The sequence below is a fragment of the Typopeltis vanoorti genome, chromosome 24 (assembly GCF_054136105.1).
Source record: "Typopeltis vanoorti isolate ZY-2024b chromosome 24, IOZ_Tvanoo_1.0, whole genome shotgun sequence".
Taxonomy (NCBI): Eukaryota; Metazoa; Arthropoda; class Arachnida; order Uropygi; family Thelyphonidae; genus Typopeltis; species Typopeltis vanoorti.
Genome location: NC_143572.1, coordinates 11,690,582 through 11,713,350, shown reverse-complemented (window position 1 = coordinate 11,713,350; position 22,769 = coordinate 11,690,582). Strand labels below are relative to the sequence as shown.

General features: G+C 36.8%; 1 protein-coding gene across 1 annotated transcript in view; it reads left to right on the top strand.

The window, feature by feature from the left end:
* LOC150092928 (cholesterol transporter ABCA5-like) overlaps nucleotides 1–22,769 on the top strand; it is a 640,434-nt gene that overhangs the window by 595,872 nt on the left and 21,793 nt on the right. The window contains exons 24-25 of the mRNA XM_090414108.1: nucleotides 113–351; nucleotides 15,995–16,050. Coding sequence (XP_090270234.1) covers nucleotides 113–351; nucleotides 15,995–16,050 — 295 coding nt within the window. The remainder of the gene's footprint in view (nucleotides 1–112; nucleotides 352–15,994; nucleotides 16,051–22,769) is intronic.

Below are 22,769 nucleotides of genomic sequence, written 5' to 3'. Positions count from 1 at the left end.
GTTTTTAATGTGTGTGTGTAATTATGGTAAGTTTTAATATCTTTCTGCATTATATATATACAGTATATATATGTATAATTATGGTAAGTTTGAAATCTTTTCTGTGTTTTAGATGTCTTGGCCCTATTCAGCATTTAAAAAACAAGTATGGAATGGGATATTCATTGGAGGTGAAACTTTCTGCTGATGACAGTATGCATGAAACTGAAAGATTAACCGATCTGAAGAATTTTGTTATACAGAATTTTCCAGCTGCTGAACTCAAGGAAGAATTTGAAGATTGGGTTTTATATGCTATTCCACCATCAGGTGTTTCCTCGATAGCATGGGTGTTCAAATGCATGGAAGATGGTAAAATATGTGTATTATATATTTTTTCATTATGTTTTTAAGTGAGTTCAAAAATTTGCAAAGTGAGTTTTGGTTATTGAAATTAGTGGTGCATTAAAACCCAATTGTGCACTGGGTCTTGTATTTTGATGTAAGGCTCATCAACAAAGACTTATCTATGAATATTATTGTTGTTATTGATCTCCATAGAGCAGTGATTCTCAACCTGTGGGGCTCGTCCCTTAAAGGGGTTGCGGAGAAAGTGAAGAAAGTGGAAATCAAAGGAAAAACTGAAAATCTACTTTATTGAAACAAAAGCATTTAATAAAGCTATTTATTGACACAAAAACATAAAATACACTCTGAAAATAAAATAATAAAATGTATAAAATCCACTGTATTGAATAAACTAGTTATGCTTACGAGAACATATCAATATTGTAAAATATACTGAGCAACTAATTAAAACTAAGCAATAACAATGAATCTAAAAATTAATGACTTCCTTGGGCCTGTGTTGTGGAGCAAAGCTTTTCATATGATGATGATACATTAGAAATTGACATTGTTAGTTCTCTTTCTATATTAAACTGAGATCTATATTTTGTTTTTAAGGCCACTACAGAATACCCGATTTCACAAAGATAAGATGTTGGAAATGACAAAAGTGCATGAAAAACCTTGACTTGAGCACAGAAAATTTATCATCAACACTGGCCCAAAATTCAAACAGCGATTTAGATTCAAATTGTCTTTTGATTTCACTGCTTGACATGAAGTCTGTAAATTGTTTCTTGTTTTAATTGAGAAACCTTGAGGGGTAATTTGAAATAGGTTTCTAATCCACTCGTACATTGCCATTATGTTGTCGTCGGTTATAAAATAGTTTCTAAAATTCTTCATCAACATTGTTAAATGATTTTCCATAGTTGCAAATAAAACTTTGATGTGTTGCTCTTCTGCTTTGTAGGTTTTGATAAATTCATCCACATGCTGGCCTGGTTGGCCGAGTGGTTAGCGTATCTGCTCTCCAGCCAAAAGGCTGTGGGTTCAAATCCCACCATGGACATGGATGTTTGCGATTGTCTGTGAAAATACTAGTGGTGGTGGTGGCAGTGGGAGGTAGATGACATTGGTGTAATTGCAGTTCATTGTAGTTGGTGGAGACAGAGAGTAGAGCAAATACCCTCCCTCGATGAGTCTATGGACTCCTTGTAGGTGTCATGTAATAATGATAATAATAATTTACAAACATTTCTAATTTTTGTTGCTTTACATTTTTGTTCCATAACTCTAATTTTTTACAAAAAGCATTAACTTTCTTGCTGATCTCTAAGATGTGTTTATTTTTTCCTTGGAGTTGCAGGTTTAATATATTTAGTTTCTTGAATATGTCCACCAAGTAGCTCAATTTCATCACAAATAAGTGGTCTCTAAACTTCTCTACTTCTTTGTGATTTTCCTCTTCCAAGAAGATTTCTATTTCATCTCTTAATTCATAAACACATTATAAACATTTTCCCTGTGATAAGCATGTCTTACAGTAAAATAGTAATGCTTAATGTTCTGCTCCAGCCATGTCTTTGCAAAGTTCAGAAAACAGCCTTGATTTTAAGGGTCTCATTTTTATATAATTCACCACGGTTATAACTGTTTAATAATGTTTAGACCAGGACTCATTTCCTTTTTAGCAAGAGCTTCTCTTGTGGATTCTATTGTTTTACAAAACAATAACTCTTCAGCTGCTGATAATCCATTGGAAAATCAAACATAAGCAATTAAATGACAATCCTTGTTGCTATCTGTTGCTTCATCAAGCTGAATTGAGAATAATTGGTCACAAAGCTTTGACAAAAGTTGTTACTGCATATCTTCACATATATCACCAATTCTCCAAGCAACAATATCATTTGATAGAGGTATACACTATCAAATGATAGTGTATACCTCTATTTTTTCTCCAAGTTTTATCTTTAGTAAAACTACTAAAGACTTTAGTAAAACCACTGTAGTTGTTTAGTAAAACTTTCTCCAAGTATAGTTTCCACAATATCAATCACAGCTAGCAGAATTAGGTATTCTCCGATAATGTGGGGCTTTTTGCACCTAGCTATTTTATATGCAACTTTGTAAGAAGCTAGTAAAGCTTTTTCATGTACAGACAAAGCTTTTTTAGTGCTAGATTTTTGCTTTTCAAAACATTTCAGTTTGGCAGCAAAGCCCTCTCAAGGTTTGTTAACATACTTATGAAGTGTTTTCAAATATCTTTTAAGTTTATTGTTTCATGCTATCAGCTGCCAAAATTTTGGAACAAATAACACACAGTGGTTTTTCTTCATCATTTACTTCTGTCTTTGTAAAACTGAAATCTAAATATTCTACTGCATACGCTCTTGATTTTACTTTCGGAGTGATATTCTGTGAAACCGAATTTGTTGATGTTGATGCTCCACAGCCATCAAATGCTCGCTTACATTCAATTAAAAATTTATCCATTTTTCTACACTAGAAAAGATTATTTTTATATCGTGCATCACAGTCATTGCAATTAGGAGTAAAATAACACCGACCATCAACTTTTCACTGTTGGTCACTGTTGCAGTGTTACTGCCATCTTGCCATTTCAAACCTTATTTATGCTCGCAGAAACATTTCCAGAACATTCGACACTTCCTGTGATGAAATTGCAAATGTTTCTGAAGGCCAATACAATTCAGCGGTCTGTACAGTGATGCCAGATCTATATAATTTTTGAAAGATTTGATGACATATTTAAAAATTTTAATTAATTCCTACTTTTTTTTTTTGCTAATTTTTATGGGTTTTGTCAGTGTCTCAACACAAGAATTGCAAGGGGGAGAAGGTGGGGGGGACACCACAAAAACTAATATTAAAAAATGGAGCACACATGAAAGAAGGTTGAGAAACACTGCCGTAGACTCAAAATACTCATTATAGGGAGTACACACAAAACCTATCATGCATTAAACAACCATGCATTAAACTCATTCAGTGTATTCACATTCACCACAATGGCAGGCAAATCATTCCATCAAAAACTACTCTCCATGCAAAGAACATGTTCCTTTCTTCATATCCCACATCCCAGTTATCACCTTAGCCAGTCTTCTCTGGACCCTTTCCAATACGTCGTCACATCACCATGAAAACCAGGGGACAAAATCTGTGCACAGTAATCGATACGAGTCTTATACAATGGATACAGAATCTCTTTATTTCTGCACATTAAGATTCTCTGCATCAGTGCCATAATCTTATATGATAACTTCACAAATTGTGTGATCTTCATATCCTTGTCCACCAACACTCTAAGGCCTCTTGTCTGCTCAACTTCCTCCAAAATTTTCCTACCAAGTGTATACTTTGCATCCTATTGTTGCCTACCAAATTTCAGAACCTTACAATTTGCAACATTCAACTGACAGTTCCATACTATTGCCCACTCACAATCTATTTCAAGCTCTCATGTAAGGCCATAATCACAACATATGATTCCTCATCACCTCTTACCATTTAAACCCATCCCAATATCATTAACATACAAATTAAATAATGGTTCAAACACAGACCTATTCACTCAGTCAATTAAATCTTCTTGCAAGGCTACAACATCTGCTCTACACCTCATAGTTCTTCCCAACTTTGCATCATCTGGAAACAACCGAATGTACCCCATTCAGATCTTTCCCAATATACAGGTTAAACAGCAATGGCTCTAAAACAGACCTCTGATGCACACCACTAGTGACTTTCCTGTTATGGGACACTGCATCCCATATGCAACTTGCTGATACCTATCTGAGAGCCAGTTGCCTATCCTACCTCATTAATCTATCATCCAATCCCATCTGCTCCAGTTTAGCTGCCAGCGTGCAGTGTGGCAATCTATCAAAAGCCTTTTTATATGCATCTCCCTTTTATAATAATATATTATTATTATTATTATTATTAACATCTGACCTCTATGGAGTCAGAGACTCATCGAGAGAGGTATACACTATTGCACACAATGCTTATCCAACTGTACCTTAAACCGATTCAATGTGTCTACATTAACAGCACACTCAGGTAATGCATTCCACTCATCAGCCACTCTCCATGCAAAGAAGTTGCTCCTCCCTCCTCTGCTCACGTCCTTCTTATACAGTTTCTAGCAATGGCCTCTTGTTCTATCCCCCCCCATCCCATTCTATAAAAAATCTCTTCCATTCAACCTGATAGCAACCCCTGACTAGCTTATATGTCTCAATCATATCCCCCTACTTCTTCCTCCTATTCACAAGGCTTTGCAATTTACATTCTCTCAATCTGTCATCGTACTCCACATTCCAAAGACCACTAACCACCTTTTTGAATCTTTTCTGGACCCTTTTTAACATATCCTCATCACCATGAAAACCAGGTGACCATATCTGTGCACAATAATTCATATGAGGTCAGATCAAGGCCTTATACAATGGTATCATAACCTCTTTATTTCTGCATGTCAGGATCTTCCGCATCATTGCCATTATCCAATGTGATGTCTTTACAACTTGTGCACAGTGGTCTCTGAATTTCAGGTTCTTGTCCACTACCACTCTCAGATCTCTCATCTCTTCTACCTCCTTTAAAGTTTCCCATCCAAGTGTATACTTTGCATCCTATCATTGCTTCATCATCACGAATCACAGGCTCACTGCCCATTGGTGTCCGATGCCGTCTTCACTATCTTCTTCCACCTTTCTTTATCCCGTGCACAGTGTTGCAGTTTCTGTACACCCATTCCACACCGGTCCTTTATGTCATCTATCCATTCTCTGTATGGTCTAACCTCTTCTGTTTACACCATCCATAATACCAAAAACGAATGTCTTTATCTTCCAGTCCTCACTCATTCTGCAGATGTGTCCAAATAATTGCAGCTTCCATTTTATAATCTTCTGCATTAGATTCTCCTTTGCATACTTTGTGACTTTCTGTACTCATCCTATTCTTAGAATCTTCCTGTAACAAGTTCTTTCAAATGCCAAAATTCTTTTTATTGATTCCTTATTTATTATCCACGTTTCAGATCATCCAGTACACTGCTAAAGGTGCATGTTTCCAGTACTCTTAGTTTTGTTTGCAAGCTGATCACTTTACTTTTCCAGATGTTATCCATGGCCTTCAGATTTGTTCTTCTCTTTGCAATCCTGATCCTTATTTCATTTTTGCAGTCCAAATCATGTCATTTTACTTCCCAAATATGTGAATTGTTCTACATTTTCTATATCAGTTACATCCATTTGTATCTTTTGTTTCATATACTTCTCACTAAATACCATTGTTTTTGTTTTTTCCAAGTTCATAACAAGTCCAAGTCTTTTCCCTTCCTCATTTAACAGTTTCAATGTTTTTTGTAGTTCTCTTTCACCTTCTTCAATAATAACATCATCTGCACACCTCAGATTGTTAATTCTCATCCCATGCACTGATATTCCTTTTACATCTTCCTTCATTTTATCCATTGCTCTTTCTAAATGTGCGATGAAAATGTTTGGTGATATTGGGTCCCCTGTCTAGTACCTCTGCTTGTTTTAAACCATTTCCCCAAACCATCACCTATTCTAACTGCTTCAACTGCATTCTTATAAAAACTTTTAATATAGCTATTAGTTTTCTGTCAATTCCATTAGCACTGCTAATGTCACTTTCTGGTCGATACTGTCAAATGCCTTCTGAAAATCAACAAAGCAAGTATATATGTTTTTGTTTTTTCTCCTATCCTTCTCTGCTATTAATGCATTATCAAAATCTGTTGAACTGTAGTTTTATCTTTCTGTCAATATCATCACCTTACTAAGATGACTTGTCCAGGCAAATGTTCTATAATTTTTACATTCTAGCTTATTTCCTTTCTTGCATAATGTCACTAATATCGATTTCACCCACTTCTCTGGCATTTTCCCTTCTTTCCATACCATATTAGTTGGTGCATTTCCGTAAACATACTTTTGCCACCATATTTAATCATTTCTCCAGTGATGTTATCATTACAAGGACTCTTGTTGTGTTTTTGCCATCCTATTGCTTTTTTTACCTCTCCTCTTAAAATGTCCATGTCATACTCATTACCTGGTGGTGATATCATCTTCAATTCTTCAATCAGTTTTCCAATGCTATCTAAATCTAGTTTTTCTTCATATAACTCACTACAGTACCTTGTCCACTGCTGTACAATTTTATTTTTATTCATCAATACTTTGCCTTTTTCATCTTTAATTGTGGTCTGTTTTGGTTGCTCCCTTCTATTAATGGTTCTAATAATTTTGTACACCTCCCTAGTTTTATGCTCTGCGTAGTGCTGTTCTATATTATTGCATTGGGCTTCTAACCATTTCGTCCTATCCATTCTGACTGCTTTTTTCACCTCATTACATTTTCTTTTATATTGCTCCTCTATTTGCGATATATCCCTTCTTATCTTCAACATTCTTTTTCCCCTGTACTAACTTCAGTGTTTCTTGTCTAATCCACTTCTTCTGGCACTGTTTCCTCAACTGTGTCTTCTATCGCCTTCATCACTCCTTTCATTCTTAGATTCGAATTTTTTTATTTGTCCACACTTTTAAGTTTCTTTCTAACACTGTTCTGTACCTTCTTCCTATTTCTGCTTCACTTATTCTTGCGTTTTCTCTTCATTTCTGATGATGGAGTTTATATTTTTCTTTTTAATTTTAACTTGATGTTTGCAATCATTAAACTATGATCCGAATCTATATCTACTCCTTGAGAAGCTCGACACTGCTGTACTGATGTTATCCATCTTCTTTTAATCGTAATCATATTGATCATGTTCTTGGTTTTCCCATCATTTGATTGCCACATCCATTTTCTACAGTCCTTTGGTTAGAATCTTATGTTACAGTTCATTATCTTGTGGTCCACAGCAAATTCTAACATTTTTTTACCTCATTCATTTCTTTCTCCAAAACCATATTTTCCCATGACACTTTCCCAACCATCATTATCTATTCCGACTTTGGCATTTCCAATTTCCTTTAGTAATTAGTACATCTTGCTTTGATATTGTTTCTATTGTATCTGTCAGATCTTTGTAAAATAAGTCAATATCCTCATCTATGCTGTCAGATGTGGGTGCATATATCTGGACTATTGATATATTAAATGGTTTTGCTTGAAATCTTGCTACTATGATTCGTTCATTGACTGGTTTGTAGCCTAATAATGCCTCTCTAGCTCTTTTGTTAAGAAAAAAGCCAACTCCTGCTTCGTGTCATGCCCTGACCATATGACTTTACATCCATTTATCTCTCCCCATCACATCTCCATCAGCCCTAGTATATCACACCAATATCTCTTCATTACCTCGTGAAGTAATTCCACTTTTCGATCCAACCCCAATCGCTCGATTGGTATCACGAACCTTGTTCATCCGAGCCAGCATGTTTTGGCTGTTGATCGTATAGGCATCAGATAATAATTATGTTTTTCTCTTTATGGTCAGAGCAGCGACACTCATCTGACTGACCCTCCTCCTTTATCAAGGCTTGAGACTGGCATGAGATCCCTAAGGATCTCATGGCTGAGTTTATTGCTGCTTACCAAATTTCAAAACCTTACACTTTGCCACATTGAACTGATAGCTTCACTTACCTTCCTACTCATGCAATCTATTGAAGTCCTCCTGTAAGGCCATAAAATCCTTTAATCTGCTTTGCTCTCCCCAGTTTTGCATCATTCATAAACAGCCACATATCACTAGTTAAACTCATTCCAATATCATTAACATACAAATAAACAACAATGGTCCCAAAACTGACTCCTGTGGTACACCACTAGTGACCTTCCTCTTTCAGGATACTGCGCCCCCATATATATACAAGTTTCTGATACCTATATGACAGCAAGTCACTGATCTAACATATCATAGATGATCATACATAATCCTACATTTGGATAAAGGATTAAACCAAGAATATAATTTCAGGCAAGCATCTTTAATTTATAGTATAACCAAGTGAAAAAACTCTCAAACATCTTTCTCTAATCCAGGATATTTTAGTAATAAGCTGTGAATCCTTTTGACTACTTTTATATGGAAATATGATTTCTGCATTACTTCAACCTAAGTATCACTTCATGGCCTGCTTCCTACATGATACCCCAACAAATGTAGCCAGTGTGGACAGTGCCCTTCCCATAATGCATAGTATTATACATGTTCGTAAGGATATGTGCATTGCATTGTGGGATACTAAGGCAATTAATGTGCAGTCATTAGCCTCTATATACAAGTAGTGCAGTTGTGATGTCACTTCATATGCAAAAATTTTTATTTGCTTCCACTTAGATAAAGGATTAAACCATCAATATAATCAACTTGTCATGTGGCATCCTGTCAAATGCTTGGCAAAAGTGTGAAATATTATAGTGTATAGAAATAGTGGCCAAATCTCAGCTCTTGAGCCTTATGCTTGCAAGATTGTTTACTGCAGCTTTCTAGGGCATTTGGTTTTTATTGTGTTTAACAGAAAAGACAAAAATTCATGTTATATACATAATGTTTTTGCAGACATATAAATCCCATTCTCATTCGTATGTCATCTCCTATCCTGGAGGTTGGCTACCTTGATGTGAGTCATGGTTTACTATGGAACATAACGACATGTGGTGAAGACCCTGTCTCTTCTATATATATTGCTGTAAGTATTCATGGCTGTTAATTGGTGTGTGTTCATGGTGCCGGTTTACCTGTTCTGAGGGATGAAAAACCTGAGTTCCCAGGTTAAAAAAAAATCGAAATAGACTAGATAAAGGTTCTTCATGTCATGGATAGGAAAGAAGGCCAAAGGGCTTCATCTATACCAACTGCGCTATGGAAGTTCTTTCTCTATATATAAATACATATATGTAATGTATGCCTACATTTATATTTATTCTTACATTATTCTATAATTCTATTTTATTGTATATAGTCTGTATAAATATAAAGTTATATTTATAAATTAATTATTTTTAATAATTAAATTTTTTAGAAAATATCTTACAGCTCACGAACATCTCAAAAGTATCCTATATGTCTTTTAGGCCTAACAAACTTGCTCTCTCCTGATATATATACTATTCTCTCATCAAACACTTTTGTTATTTCGTTATAAAAGATGACCAGATTACTCAAACAAGAATGTTCCTTAACAAATTCATGCTGATCTTCATAACTAATATTACCATCATCTGTCTAATTCTGTATACAAGCTATCACTGAAACTCTAATTACAGAAAAAATACAAATTGGTCACCCCCCATCTTACCCACCACCATTATGCACTGGTATTATCTTTCTTTCTGCCACTCCTTAGAAGATGCTTATCAACTAGATCAATGGCACTGACAGTTCATTAGCAAAATCCTTAAAACATATGACAAAAATCTCATCTAGCAAGGAAATTTGTCTATAATCATTTCCTCTACCGACCACATAACAAAAGAACTACATGAGAATTTCCTTAGATTGTAAATCCACTGTAGTGATAGTCTCCTCTCATACTCTAATTTTCCCTTTCTTGTTATACTATATTAGTTACTTTCCTATCTTGAGTCTTATATTAATTATGCAGTGGCTCCCCCATATATATATATATATATTTTTTTTTATAACCTCTTTTCATCCACATTTCCTGTTTTCACTAGTCATCCATTTATTCCAGTGCTCTTTCTCGCTTGTGATATACAATATATCATTGCTATATGTATATCATATATATGATAACAAATATACTGGTGTCCAAAAGCTAAGGATGAACTACATTTTTACCTGTATATGAAAAAATATTCATGACTACAGCCAAATGTGGACATAAATTTATTGGCAGCATACTAATAAATTATATTACACAAAAATATGTTATAAATTTCGTACATATTGAATTGCAATATATTTTTGGCAAAAGTTACAAATTTCCTAAAGACATAGTTAAGAAATTAATGCATAATGCTTACAGAAAACTATGTGGAGAGACATTTCAGTATGGAATATGTCCACCCCGAACTGTGATGCAGCTCTCGCAACATTGTACCATGCTTAGTACCAAGTGATTCAGAGTTCTTGAGGCAGACTGACCCACTCCTCCTTCAGAGCAAGGATAAGATTTTATTTGCTTTCCGGAGGGGAATTTCAAGCAGTAGTGCATCTTCCTATTGCATCCCAAACGTATTCTAAGGGACTGAGATCTGGAAGAGCTTTCTGGCCACTCGATTCAATTAATATCCTCAGGCTCCAAAAGTATCCACTGCTTGTGTATGATATGGCATGGCATTGCCATCCATAAAAATGAATTCTACTCCAACAGCACCATGGAATAATTGAACATGATGTTTAAGACCAGATAAGGATATCATCTAGAATTGGAGGAAAGACTAAAACGACTCTCATCTGTAAAGAGTACATTAGCCCTCATTGTTGTTTTGTCATATTTTTATTGATACATCACTGAAAACATGCTCTATGAAGAGCTGTGAGTAAAGGGACACAGACTACAGGTCTTCGGGCATATAAACCTACTTGTTGCAGATCTCGTGACACAGTTTGTCGAGATATCCATGTACCTGTACTTGAATAGAGCCAACTTTCAAGCTGACCTGGCATGGTACATTGATTTTATTTGCTATTATAGCCAAAAATCTGTCTTCATGCTCCATAGTAGAGTGAGGTGACGTCTTAGCAAATGTCTGGAACACATTCTATTGGTTTGAAATGCTGACCAGAGCTGGGATACAATGCTATGTGTGTTGAAAGTTTATTTTTCACTTGGTTAGACTATAATAAATTTAGTTTAATCCTTTATCCAAGTGTGAGCAAACAAAGTTTGCACCTGAAAGTATCTTCAGGACTAGGGTAAGGTGGTACAACACTGGGAAACTTGTTGCAAAGGTGGAGCAAGCTAACATCACTCCTATCTCAGTATCTCCCATAATGCAAAACAACACCTCCTGAAGAGACCTCAATAAAGGTCGAAACTAGTCTGGGTAGTGGCGCCCCTCCCTTAATGCATAATATTATACATATCTGCAAGGAGATGTGTTTTGCATTATGGGAGATACTGAAATAGGAGTGATGTTAGCTTGTTCCACCTTTGCAACGAGTTGTCTGGTGTTGTACCACCTTACCCCAGTCCTGAAGATACTTTCAGGCACAAACTTTGTTTGCTCACACTTGGATAAAGGATTAAACTAAATTTATTATAGTCTAACCAAGTGAAAAATAAACTTTCAACATCTTTCTCTAAATCCAGAGTAATTTAATAAAAAGGTGGCACACCGTTTGGCAACTCCTGTAGGTAGAGATGACTTTGCTAATGCTTCTGCCTGGTATCTCCACTTGGGCCTGGCTTCCACTGAAGAGACCTCAATAAAGGTCGAAACTAGTCTAGGTAGTGGCCCTTCCCTTAATGCATAACATTATACATATCTGCAAGGAGATGTGTTTTGCATTATGGAAGATACTGAAATAGGAGTGATGTTAGCTTGGTCCCCCTTTGACAAGTTGCCTGGTGTTGTACCACCTTACCCCAGTCCTGAAGATACTTTCAGGCACAAACTTTGTTTGCTCACACTTGGATAAAGGATTAAACTAAATTTATTATAATGCTATGTGTGATTGCAAACTCTCTGGCAATATCAGTAATTTTGCAGCCTTCTTCAAGTTTCTAATAATTCTTCCCCACGTGAAATCATCTAGATCAGGGATTCTCAACCTATGGTACACGTACCACTGGTGGTACGTGAACTACTGCCTTACTGGTACATCTAATATATTGAATTAGAAATATATACATGTTAGCACAAGAATAATGTTTAATTTGCCAAATATTTCAGTCTGAATATTACAGACCATCTTCAGTGGCTACATAGGAATAGTTTTAAAAAACAAAGTGGAATACGAACAATTGATTATTCATACATAGAACACGCCGTGTAATGTCATATCACTAAGTATTAGAAGAGTAAACATTTTTTAAAAAAAAGCATAATTAAAGATATTAGTTCAGAAATTCATATAATAATCTTAAATAACATTATACTGATAAAAAAAAAAAAATAAAATAAAATAAAAATAAAAAAATAAAATTTAATGTGTTATCCTGATTAAACTTTCCCAAATTTTTGATATAGATATACAATCATTACGATTCAAGTTAGGACGTTGAAGTAAGGCCTCTACACTTTCTTTCTTTCTTAAGGCCTTACTTCAACCTCCTAACTTGAATCGTAATGACTGTATATCTATATCAAAAATTTGGGAAAGTTTAATCAGGATAACACATTAAATTTTTTTTTTATCAGTATAATGTTATTTAAGATCATTATATGAATTTCTGAACTAATATCTTTAATTTTTTTTTTTAATACTTAGCGATATGACATCACGCGGCACGTTCTATGTATGAATGATCAATTGTTTGTATTCCACTTTGTTTTTTAAAACTATTCCTATGTAGCCACTGAAGATGGTCAGTAATATTCAGACCAAAATATTTGGCAAATTAAACATTATTCTTGTGTTAACGTGTATGCCACTGGAAAAGGTTGAGAACCCCTGATCTAGATGATTTCACGTGGGGAAGAATTATTTGCAACTTTATTCCTTCACGAAAAGAGCTTCTTTCAAACACACAATTTGCTTAGTGCAGCCTTTTGTCTTTTACCCTGTTAAGTGCTACCATGTAACCCCTTTGCACATGATTTAAAAATTTGAATGTGTTCCCACTTTCTACTCGAAATCGTTGGTTATATAAATTGCCACAAGCCGATTCATCTGAATTTGCAGTTGTGATCTTCAGAAATAATGTTCATTCTTAGGTTTTGGACACCAGTATATTTCTTTGCCAGCTGCTGTGAACTACTGACCTTTATTCCTTAAAATTCTTCCAGTGTGATACTGCATCAAACTGGTTTCTATGTCTGTTATAATCACTTGCCTTATAATTCCCCATATTTTTTTTTTTCTTGATATTTCTATGTCTCTGTCCAAACCCTCTAAGTAAATCAAGATTGTATAATCATTCTTGTCAGCCAGGGGCAAGGATGATATTGCAGTGACGCTCAGATCTTCTCACACTATAACCAAATCCAAACTGTTCATCATTGTATTCACTCCATAACATGCTAGCTAAGATATATTGCTCTCAAGATTTCCAGAAATTCAGTCAGAAGAAACAGAAATACAGAGGAAAGGAAACAGCATATACCATATGCTGTGTTCTCTGTCCAGTTTATATTTGTATAATTAAGATTCCTCCATTTATTTATTTATTCTTATGGCAAAAGGAATACAGAACAGCTACAGGTCAATGTCCAGTCCGGAAAGGCAATCCAAAGCCTCATCCCTCACTTTGTGGATGTCCTGTAGGCCACCACTGTGAAATTGGCGCATTGGGCAGTCATTAACAATATGAGTAATCATCTGAGTCACGGGAGAACAATCACAATAAGGGTGGTCTAACAGCCCATTTATGTAGTAGGTAGCCACATCTTCCCTGGTTAGTTCTGATCCTGTTGATTGATGACCAAATCTTCCTAGGAAGAGAAAAACCAGGCTGCAGAGCACAGGGATCTTCTACCAGGAAGCTGTTTGTTGGGAGATTGTTGGACCAGTATTCTCTCCACATGTCAGGTGTTGATGGCAGGGCAGCTGAAGAGAGTTCGTCCATGGACCAGAAAGGCTTTCTAGATTTTAGGCGAAGACTAGGTGGATTTATGAGTCTCTGGTGCAGGGGTAGGAGTGGGTTTCTCATTGAATTATTAAATTGCTTTATTAAATTCTTTAATTGAGGCTTGTCTTCTCCATATGTTTGGTGAAGCAATGTTAGATAGGACAGGCAGCCAGGAGAGAGGGGGGTGCTTCTCACTGTCCCACTAATTGTGCGCATGATAAAGTTTAGCTGGGTGTCTACAATGTTAGTGTGTGCACTTCTTTCCCAGACAGAGGCACAATATTCTGCTGCAGAGAATGTGAGGGCTAGTGCAGATGACCTTAGGACTTCTACGCCATAACCCCAGGTTGTTCCAGCAAGCTTTGAAATGATATTGTTTCTCGTTTTAATTTTGTTGGACAGGTTGGTGATGTGCCTTTTATAGGTTAGGCTTCTGTCCAGGCTCACTCCAAGGTATTTCAGGTGAGGCTCATATTCTACAATTTTTCCAAAGAAAGAAAGGTTGAGGTGTCGATTCGCCTCAATGCAGAGGCGAATTGACAGTATTTCACCTGAACAATCTGCATTGTTCAGGTGAAATACTGTGGACACAGTTTTTGTTGGATTTGGCTTCAAGTACCACTGCTTGAAGTACTCTTCCAGAATGTTCAAGTCTGTGTTCAAGGTTGATTCCAGGTTGGCAAAGGAGGTAGATTGATGTAGGATCGCTAGGTCATCAGTGTACATATACTTGCTTAAGCTGGTATGTGGTAAGTAGTATACGTAGATGTTAAAAAGTAAAGGGGATAACACAGAGCCCTGTGGGAGACCATTGCAAAGGAATCTGGGTCTGCTCTTTTTTCCGCCAATATGGACCCGGAGCTTTCTATTGAAGAGAATGGATTCAAAAAGCTGGAAAGTTTTTTTGTACCTTATAATATTCCCTACTTTAGGAGGAGGCCCCTGATCCAGACTGTGTCATAAGCTGATGTTAGATCAATGAAAGTGGCTCCAGATTTAAGTTTCTTCTGGAAGCCTTTCTTCATTCTGTGTTATCAGGGCCAGGATCTGGTCAGAGCAACTTCTTCCCAGCCTAAAGCCAGTTTGTTCAATCAGGAGTGCTCTTTCGATGAGTGTGAAATTCTTTTAAGGAGAATTCTTTCAAAGAGCTTAAAGATGGAGCAAAGCAAGGAGATAGGTCATAGTTTTTCACATCATTTGGATCTTTCCCTGGTTTGGGCACAGCAACTAATTTACCTACATTTCGTACTCATCATCTCCTCTTCCCAGTATATTAGCAACATCCCACTGTCAGTGCCACAAACTAATTTTCTCAATTCTTAATACATCTAACATCTATATATAGAAAAAGCTGTGTATTTTCAATATTCCCATTGTTCTCTCCACTTGGCTCAACAATATACTATATAACTTCTCATCTTCAAGCCACTTTTCCCACATAAGGTCATCCTGCCTGCATCTGAACAATGCCAGTTTTTCTTTCTCAACATTCTCAGCTATCTAAAGGACAGCAACTTCTCTAAATGCTCCTGTTCTTTCATGGTCAGATATAACCCATCTCTGCAAGAGATGGATTGCATCTGACCCTGAATGAACATAGAGATCTGATCTATCTTTTTGAGAGAGAATGGGTTACATCTTCCAGAGACAGATCTCTCTTCCTACACATTCTCACTGTCATGTCATTCATTATCACTACTCTTCTCAACTCCACATTATCATACCAATTTGTTACATTAGATTATCACTTTGAGGGAATTGTGTACAGGATTTGGGGTTATGGAATTAAGAGTGTGCAAAGCATAACCAATTTCTATAATGTTTGTTAAATGCAAAAATAAATCATTTTCTGATGATGATAAAGAGTTCAGAATGTTGATAATTTTTCCCCTACTAACTTGACTTTGGAAAATATAGCTAATTATTCTTTCTTTCTTTCTTTCCAGCTAAAGAATCATTTGGAATTGTTGATTACAGCTTTAGTCAGACTACATTGGAACATGTATGTATATACCAAATTTACTGGAATTATATCATCATCATCATCATCATCAAATTCCTGCCATGTACCCTCAAGGGGTGTACAGGATATGATAGTACTACATGAAAAAAATTACATCATTACTAACTTCCCATCTACAATTTTCCTCCAAATCAGTCGGCTACTTATCAAGACTCCAACATTATCGGATCTTATATTTCTATTGTCTAAGGCACTTTGTACAGTATCAATCCACCTATATCTTGTTCTTCCTCTGGGTCGTTTTGCTGCCAACCTGGCAGAGAACACTTGCTTTGCCAATCTTTCCTCGCCCATTCTGTTTAAGTGACCATACCACCTGAGATTAGCTCTGCTAATGCATTCCTGGATGCTGACAATGTCAAGTTCTTTCCTAATATCCTCATTTTTAATATGATATTGCCATATTAATTGATTCAAGAGAAGAAGCGGAAACTAAACTGGAAAGATGGAGAAAAGTACTGGAAGAGAGAGGTATGAGACTGAGCAGAAGTAAGACAGAGTATATGTGTTGCGCAGTGGGCGGTGGCCAGGAGACAGACCTGGAGCTGGAAGGAAATGTCATCAGGAAGGTGAGAGACTTTAGATACTTAGGTTCGACAGTGGAAGAAGATGGAGGAGGTGAGAAGGAAGTGGGATGCAGGATACAAGCAGGTTGGAGGAACTGGAGGGAGATGGCTGGAGTGTTATGTGATAAGAGGGTACCGATCAATCTGAAAGGCAAAATTTATAGGACAGTAGTGAGGCCAGCTATGACATATGCTATAGAAACTGTGGCCCTGAGGAAAAATAACATTAGCAGGATGGAAGTAGCAGAGATGAGAATGCTTAGGTGGATGTGTGGCATGACCAGAAAGGATCATCTGAGAAATGACTATGTCAGGGGAACAGTGAAAGTTACGAACTTAGGAGCGAAAATACAGGAGGCAAGGTTGAGATGGTTTGGTCATGTGATGGGAGGGAGGACGAATATGTGGGAAGAAGGGTCATGCAGATGGATGTGCAAGGAAGGCGGAAGCGTGGGCGGCCAAAGAAGAGATGGAGGGAGCTGGTAGAAGAGGACTTGAAGATGAAGAACTTGGATATGGTGACAGCCCAAGACAGGAAGGTGTGGAGGAGACTCATAATAAACAGTGACCCCACTTAAGTGGGAGACGCTGCAGAAGAAGATTGCCATGATGCCATCTGTTCATGCCTCTAATCTTTCTCAGGACTCTCATATCTGTGGTCTCCAGTCTTTGGTCAAGTGTTTTACTTCTGACCCAGCTCTCAGATCCATAAATTAAAACTGGTTTGAACACTGCCTTGTATACAGCTAATTTAGTGTTACGACTAATTTCTCTCTTATTCCATATGAATTTATTCAATTGACTTCCCACCATACCAACTTTGCTGATTCTGTTGTCTATTTCTATATTTAATTTACCATCTTCAGTAAAAATCGTGACTAAGTAATGTTTTACTTGTTCCAAAGGTTCTCCATTCACAACACAGTTGACATTTTCAATGATTCTGCCTATTTTCATTGTCTTTGGCTTTTTATTGCTGACCTTCATATCATATCTATTACAACAGCTATTCAATTTAGTCAGAGAATCTTGCAGACTTGTAGCAGATTTATTTAGAAGTATAACATCATCTGCATAAAGCAAAGAGCTGACATTAACATCTCCAATTTTGATATCAGGTTTAATACCACTTTCCTTCATAATGTGATCCATATAGATAATGAATAACAGAGGGGATAATGTACATCCTTGTCTGACACCAGATTTAACATTAAACCATCTTCCTGTACTTCCTTCAATTCTAACTGCTGACTCACAACTCAAATACAGACTAAGTATTGCTTGATATAATGCCCCATTGACACCATATAACTGCAGCGTATTGAATAGCTTCTCTCTTGGCACCTTGTCATATGCCTTTTCCAAATCAACAAAACTTAAATACAGATCTTTGTTATATTCCCATGCTTTCTCGACTATTTGTCGCAAAGTGAAGATCTGATCCTGACAGCCTCTATTTGGCCTGAATCAAGCTTGTTCGTCACGAAGCTTTTCTTCCACAATTCTTCTCAACCGTTTCTCAAGTATACTTGCATAGATCTTGCCAGGAACACTCAGTAGGGAAATACCTCTGTAATTCTCACATTCAGTTTTATTTCCCTTTTTATATATGGGTACTACGAGAGCTCTACTCTAATCATTGGGAATTCGTCCCTCTGTCCAGGCTTTCTGAACTATGCAGTGCAGCCACTGTAAGACTTTTATACCACCATACTTCAGCATTTCTGGTCGAATATCATCTACTCCTGCTGCCTTTCCACATTTCAAGCCTTTAATGGCTTTTTCTACTTCAAGTATGGATATGTATTCCTGACTGCATGCCTGGTCAGTGTTTTTTACCACTGTGCTGTCATCACTGCTTGTTTCATTTAGCAGTTTTTCAAAGTAATTTCTCCATACTTCAAGGATATCTTTTTCTCCCGTTTTCATGTCATCTTTATCATCTCTAACTCCTTTTACAGTACTCTTTCCTCCATTCCTAAGCTTCTTCAACAACCTCCAGAATATTTTGCCACCTTCTTGATATTTATTTTCTATATTCTTGCCAAAGTCCTCCCATGACTTCTGTTTAGCTAGTTTTACACAGTGTTTAGCATTCTTGCATTTGTCTCTATATTCTCTAAGAGCACAAGCTGACTTATTTGACAGGAACTTTTTATATGCTTTCTTGTTTCCTTCACTGCCTCTTTAACTTCCTGTGTCCACCAGGGAGTTCTCATTTTTTTAACCTTGCAGACAACCTCACCACATGCCTCTCTGGCAGAATCAATCAATGTGTTTCTTCAGAATTTGCCACCGAATCTCCAAGATTTGATTCCTGTTCTCAAACTCTTTCATTTTTTCTTCAATAATCTTTGTGTATTTTAGTCTACAGCTCACATCTGAGAGCTGCTCAACTTTTATTCACTTTAAAACTTTCTTACATGTTATTCTTTTCAATATGAAATTCAATTTTATCTGCTCAAGACTAAATAGTGATCATCTTCCAATTTCAAATCCTCTCTACACTCTGGTGTCCTGCACCATGGAGAAAACATCACTATCAACATGGGAATTCGTCCCTCTGTCCAGGATTTCTGAACTATGCAGTGCAGCCACTGTAAGACTCTTATACCCCATATTTCAGCATTTCTGGTTGAATATCATCTACACCTGCTGCCTTTCCACATTTCAAGCCTTTAATGGCTTTTTCTATAAGACTTTTCTTATTCCTAGCCTGTGAATTTGTGCACATTTTTATGTTGGAACGTGGTGTTAGTAATAACCAGTCCATGTCCTGAGCAGAAATCCAACAGATATTTGCCATTATTATTAGCTTTGCTCTTTTCTCCATATTTTCCCAAAATATTTTTGTATGTCTCACAATCATCTCACAACCAACTTTTCCTTTTTCATTGTGTCAGTTGCTTTTTTTAAAGCCTCAAAAAATTCCTCCACTTCTACCTTAGTAGAACCTTCTGTGGGACCAAAGGCACAAATAAGTCTCGTTGTCCAGTTCTCCATTCTCATATTTGCCCACATTACTCTACTTGAGACTGACTGCCATTCAAGAAGATTAGCCTCGTATTTTGTGTTGAATACTATGGCTACTCCTTCTTTTCCTTGATTGTCATTGCCTGAATATAACATTTTGTATTTATTGCTCAGAAAGATCTCACCAGTTTTGGTCTTTTTTTGTTTCAGACCCCTATTATGTCGATCTGGTACTTATCTAATTCCTCAGCTAGCTCCATTTCTTTGCCATTCAGGCTTCTGACGTTGATAGTACCGATCTTTAACTCTGGTGATGTTGAGTTGGGGTTTGTTTTCAGATTTGTTCCAGTAGCTGACTTTTCGCTGTTCGCCCTGGTTCCTTGGCGAAAACAACAGGGGCCTTGTTTAACTGGGCGACGCCCCAGCCGGCATGAAATTTTTGTCATGTTGTACCATCATTTTTTATTTTGGTTTAACCAATAAGAATACAATTTGGTAGGCTAAATCCCAACTTTCCAGCCCATCCTCGTTCGTTCAGTATCCAAGTAGATACCCAACAGGGTGCACCATGAGAAGGTGAGGATTGGACATTAGGTCAGAAGCCCTTGTTGGTTCTCTGCATTCCTTTAAAGGCTATGTGGAGGTCTCCTCTCAGTTATACAGCTTTGACCCTTAAGCACCCTGTGCCTGGCTGGTAGAATTGGTATACTAGTTGTATTTTATTTGTTGAAAGTTTTTCTACTTGATTATACTATAAATTAAAGATGCCAAGAAATTATATTCTTGGTTAATCTTTTATCCAAGTGTAAGCAAACAAAGTTTGTGTGAGAAGTAACTTTACAACTGGGCAACTCATGTATAGAGGCTAATGACTTCACATCACTTGATTTAGTATCCCATAATATGATCCTTCCCATAATGCATAGTATTATATATATCTGTAACGTTATGTGCTTTGCATTATTGGATACTAAGGCAAGCAATGTGAAGTTTAGCCGCTATATATGAGTTGCTTAGTCATGAAGTTACTTCGTGTGTAACCTTTGTTTGATTGCACTTGGATAAAGGATTAAATCAAGAATATAATTCCTTGGCATTGTTAAATTATAGTTGTCATTTTAGACAAATTATGGACTCTACAACCGTCTTATAAATAACTATTTTAATTTCCCGACATTTTGACCTTCATATTAAGGTCATCATCTGGAGTATACACATACACAGAGACAAGCTGAATTACATTTCACACAGTATGCTAAAGAGACAATGATTTTATCAATGGTTATTCTACTGGCATGACCTATAGTAAAAATAGAATATTAAAAACAATAATAAAAAAAATACAAACACAAATAAAAATAATTAAATTAATTACTTAATTAAAAACTACATCAAAGCTGTATTCTATTTAAAATAACATCCAAGAAACATTCTTTCATATAGATCGTTTTCTTACAGTAACAATGATGTCCTAATTCAACATGATAATTTTTATCTTAGTTTTAAGATTATTATTATTATTATTATTATTAATATTAACATTTGACCTCCATGGAGTCAGAGACTCATCGTGGGAGGTACTCACTATTGCATACAATGCTCATTCAACCGCATCTTAAACTGATTCAATGTGTCCACACATCCACAACACACTCAGGCAATGCATTCCACTCACCAATCACCCTCCGTGCAAAGAATCTGCTTCTCACTCCTCTGTTCACCCCCCCCCATACAGTTTCCAGTGATGGCCTCTTGTTCTACTCCCCTCTCCCATTCTATGAAAAATCTCTTCCATGTCAATCCGATAACAATCCTTGACTAGCTTATATGTCTCGATCATATCCCCCCCCCCCTTCCTCCTATTTATGAGGCTCTACAACTTGCATTCTCTCAATCTGTCCTCGTACTCCACATTCCAGAGACCACTGACTATCTTTGTGAATCTTCTCTGTACCCTTTCTATGAAAACCTGGTAACCAAATCTGTGCACAATAATTCATATGAGGCCTTATACAATGGAATCATAACCTCTCTGTTTCTGCATGTCAGGGCTCTCTGCACCATTATTCGATGTGATGTCTTCACAACTTGTGCAATGCGGCCCCTGAATTTCAGGTCCTTGTCCACCATCACTCCTAGATATCTCATCTCCTTTACTTCTGTTAAAATTTTGCCACCAAGTGTATACTTTGCATCCCATCATTGCTTACTAAATCTCAAAACCTTACACTTGGCAACATTGAACTGATAGTTCCACTTACCTTCCCATTCATGCAATCTATTCAAGTTCTCTTGTAAGGCATTAACATCAGCCTGACTGTGCATTGCTCTCCCCAGTTTTGCATCATTCCCAAATAGCTAGTTTCACTAGTTAAACCTGACCCAATATCATTAACATACAAATTGAACAACAATGGCCCCAAAACTGACCCCTGCAGCACATCACTGGTGACCTTTCTCTTTTGAGATACTGCACCCCCATATAGAACTTTCTGATACCTATCTGACAGCCAGTCACTGATCCAACACAGAAGTCTGTTATCCAATCCCATCTGTTTCAATTTATATAAAGAGCTTGTCATGTGGCAGTCTATCAAAAAGCCTTTGCAAAATCCAAGTACAATACTGTATATATGCATGTCCTCTGTCCAAGGTATTTGTCACCTTGTTATAGTACATACATATAGTACATGTTTGTGGACAATAATGTTCCGGAAATGGACTGGCTGGCCCAGAGCTCTGACCTGAATCCCATAGAACAACTTTGGGATGAATTAGAATGCCGACTTCCAGACTCCCAATGACCCACATCATGAACTGCTCTGGCTACAGCTCTTCAGGAAGAATGGGCTGCCATTCCTCTAGAGACATTCTGACACCTGGTAGAAAGTCTCCCCGGCAGAGTTAGAGCTGTCATAGCAGCAAAAGATGGACCTGCCCCATGTTAATGTCCACTACTGGAAAGTGTGTCACAGGGAAGTCTGATTACAGTTTTGAGTAGATGTCTAGATACTCTTGATCGGATAGTGTAATAAGCACACCCAAATTCACTTTACCTTACTTGAGTGAGTGCTTATTACTGAGCTGTTTTTTACATCTGACCTTTTCTTACCATTCACATTCGCAAAATCTCTTTTTTCTTTTCATGTCCATAAGGAT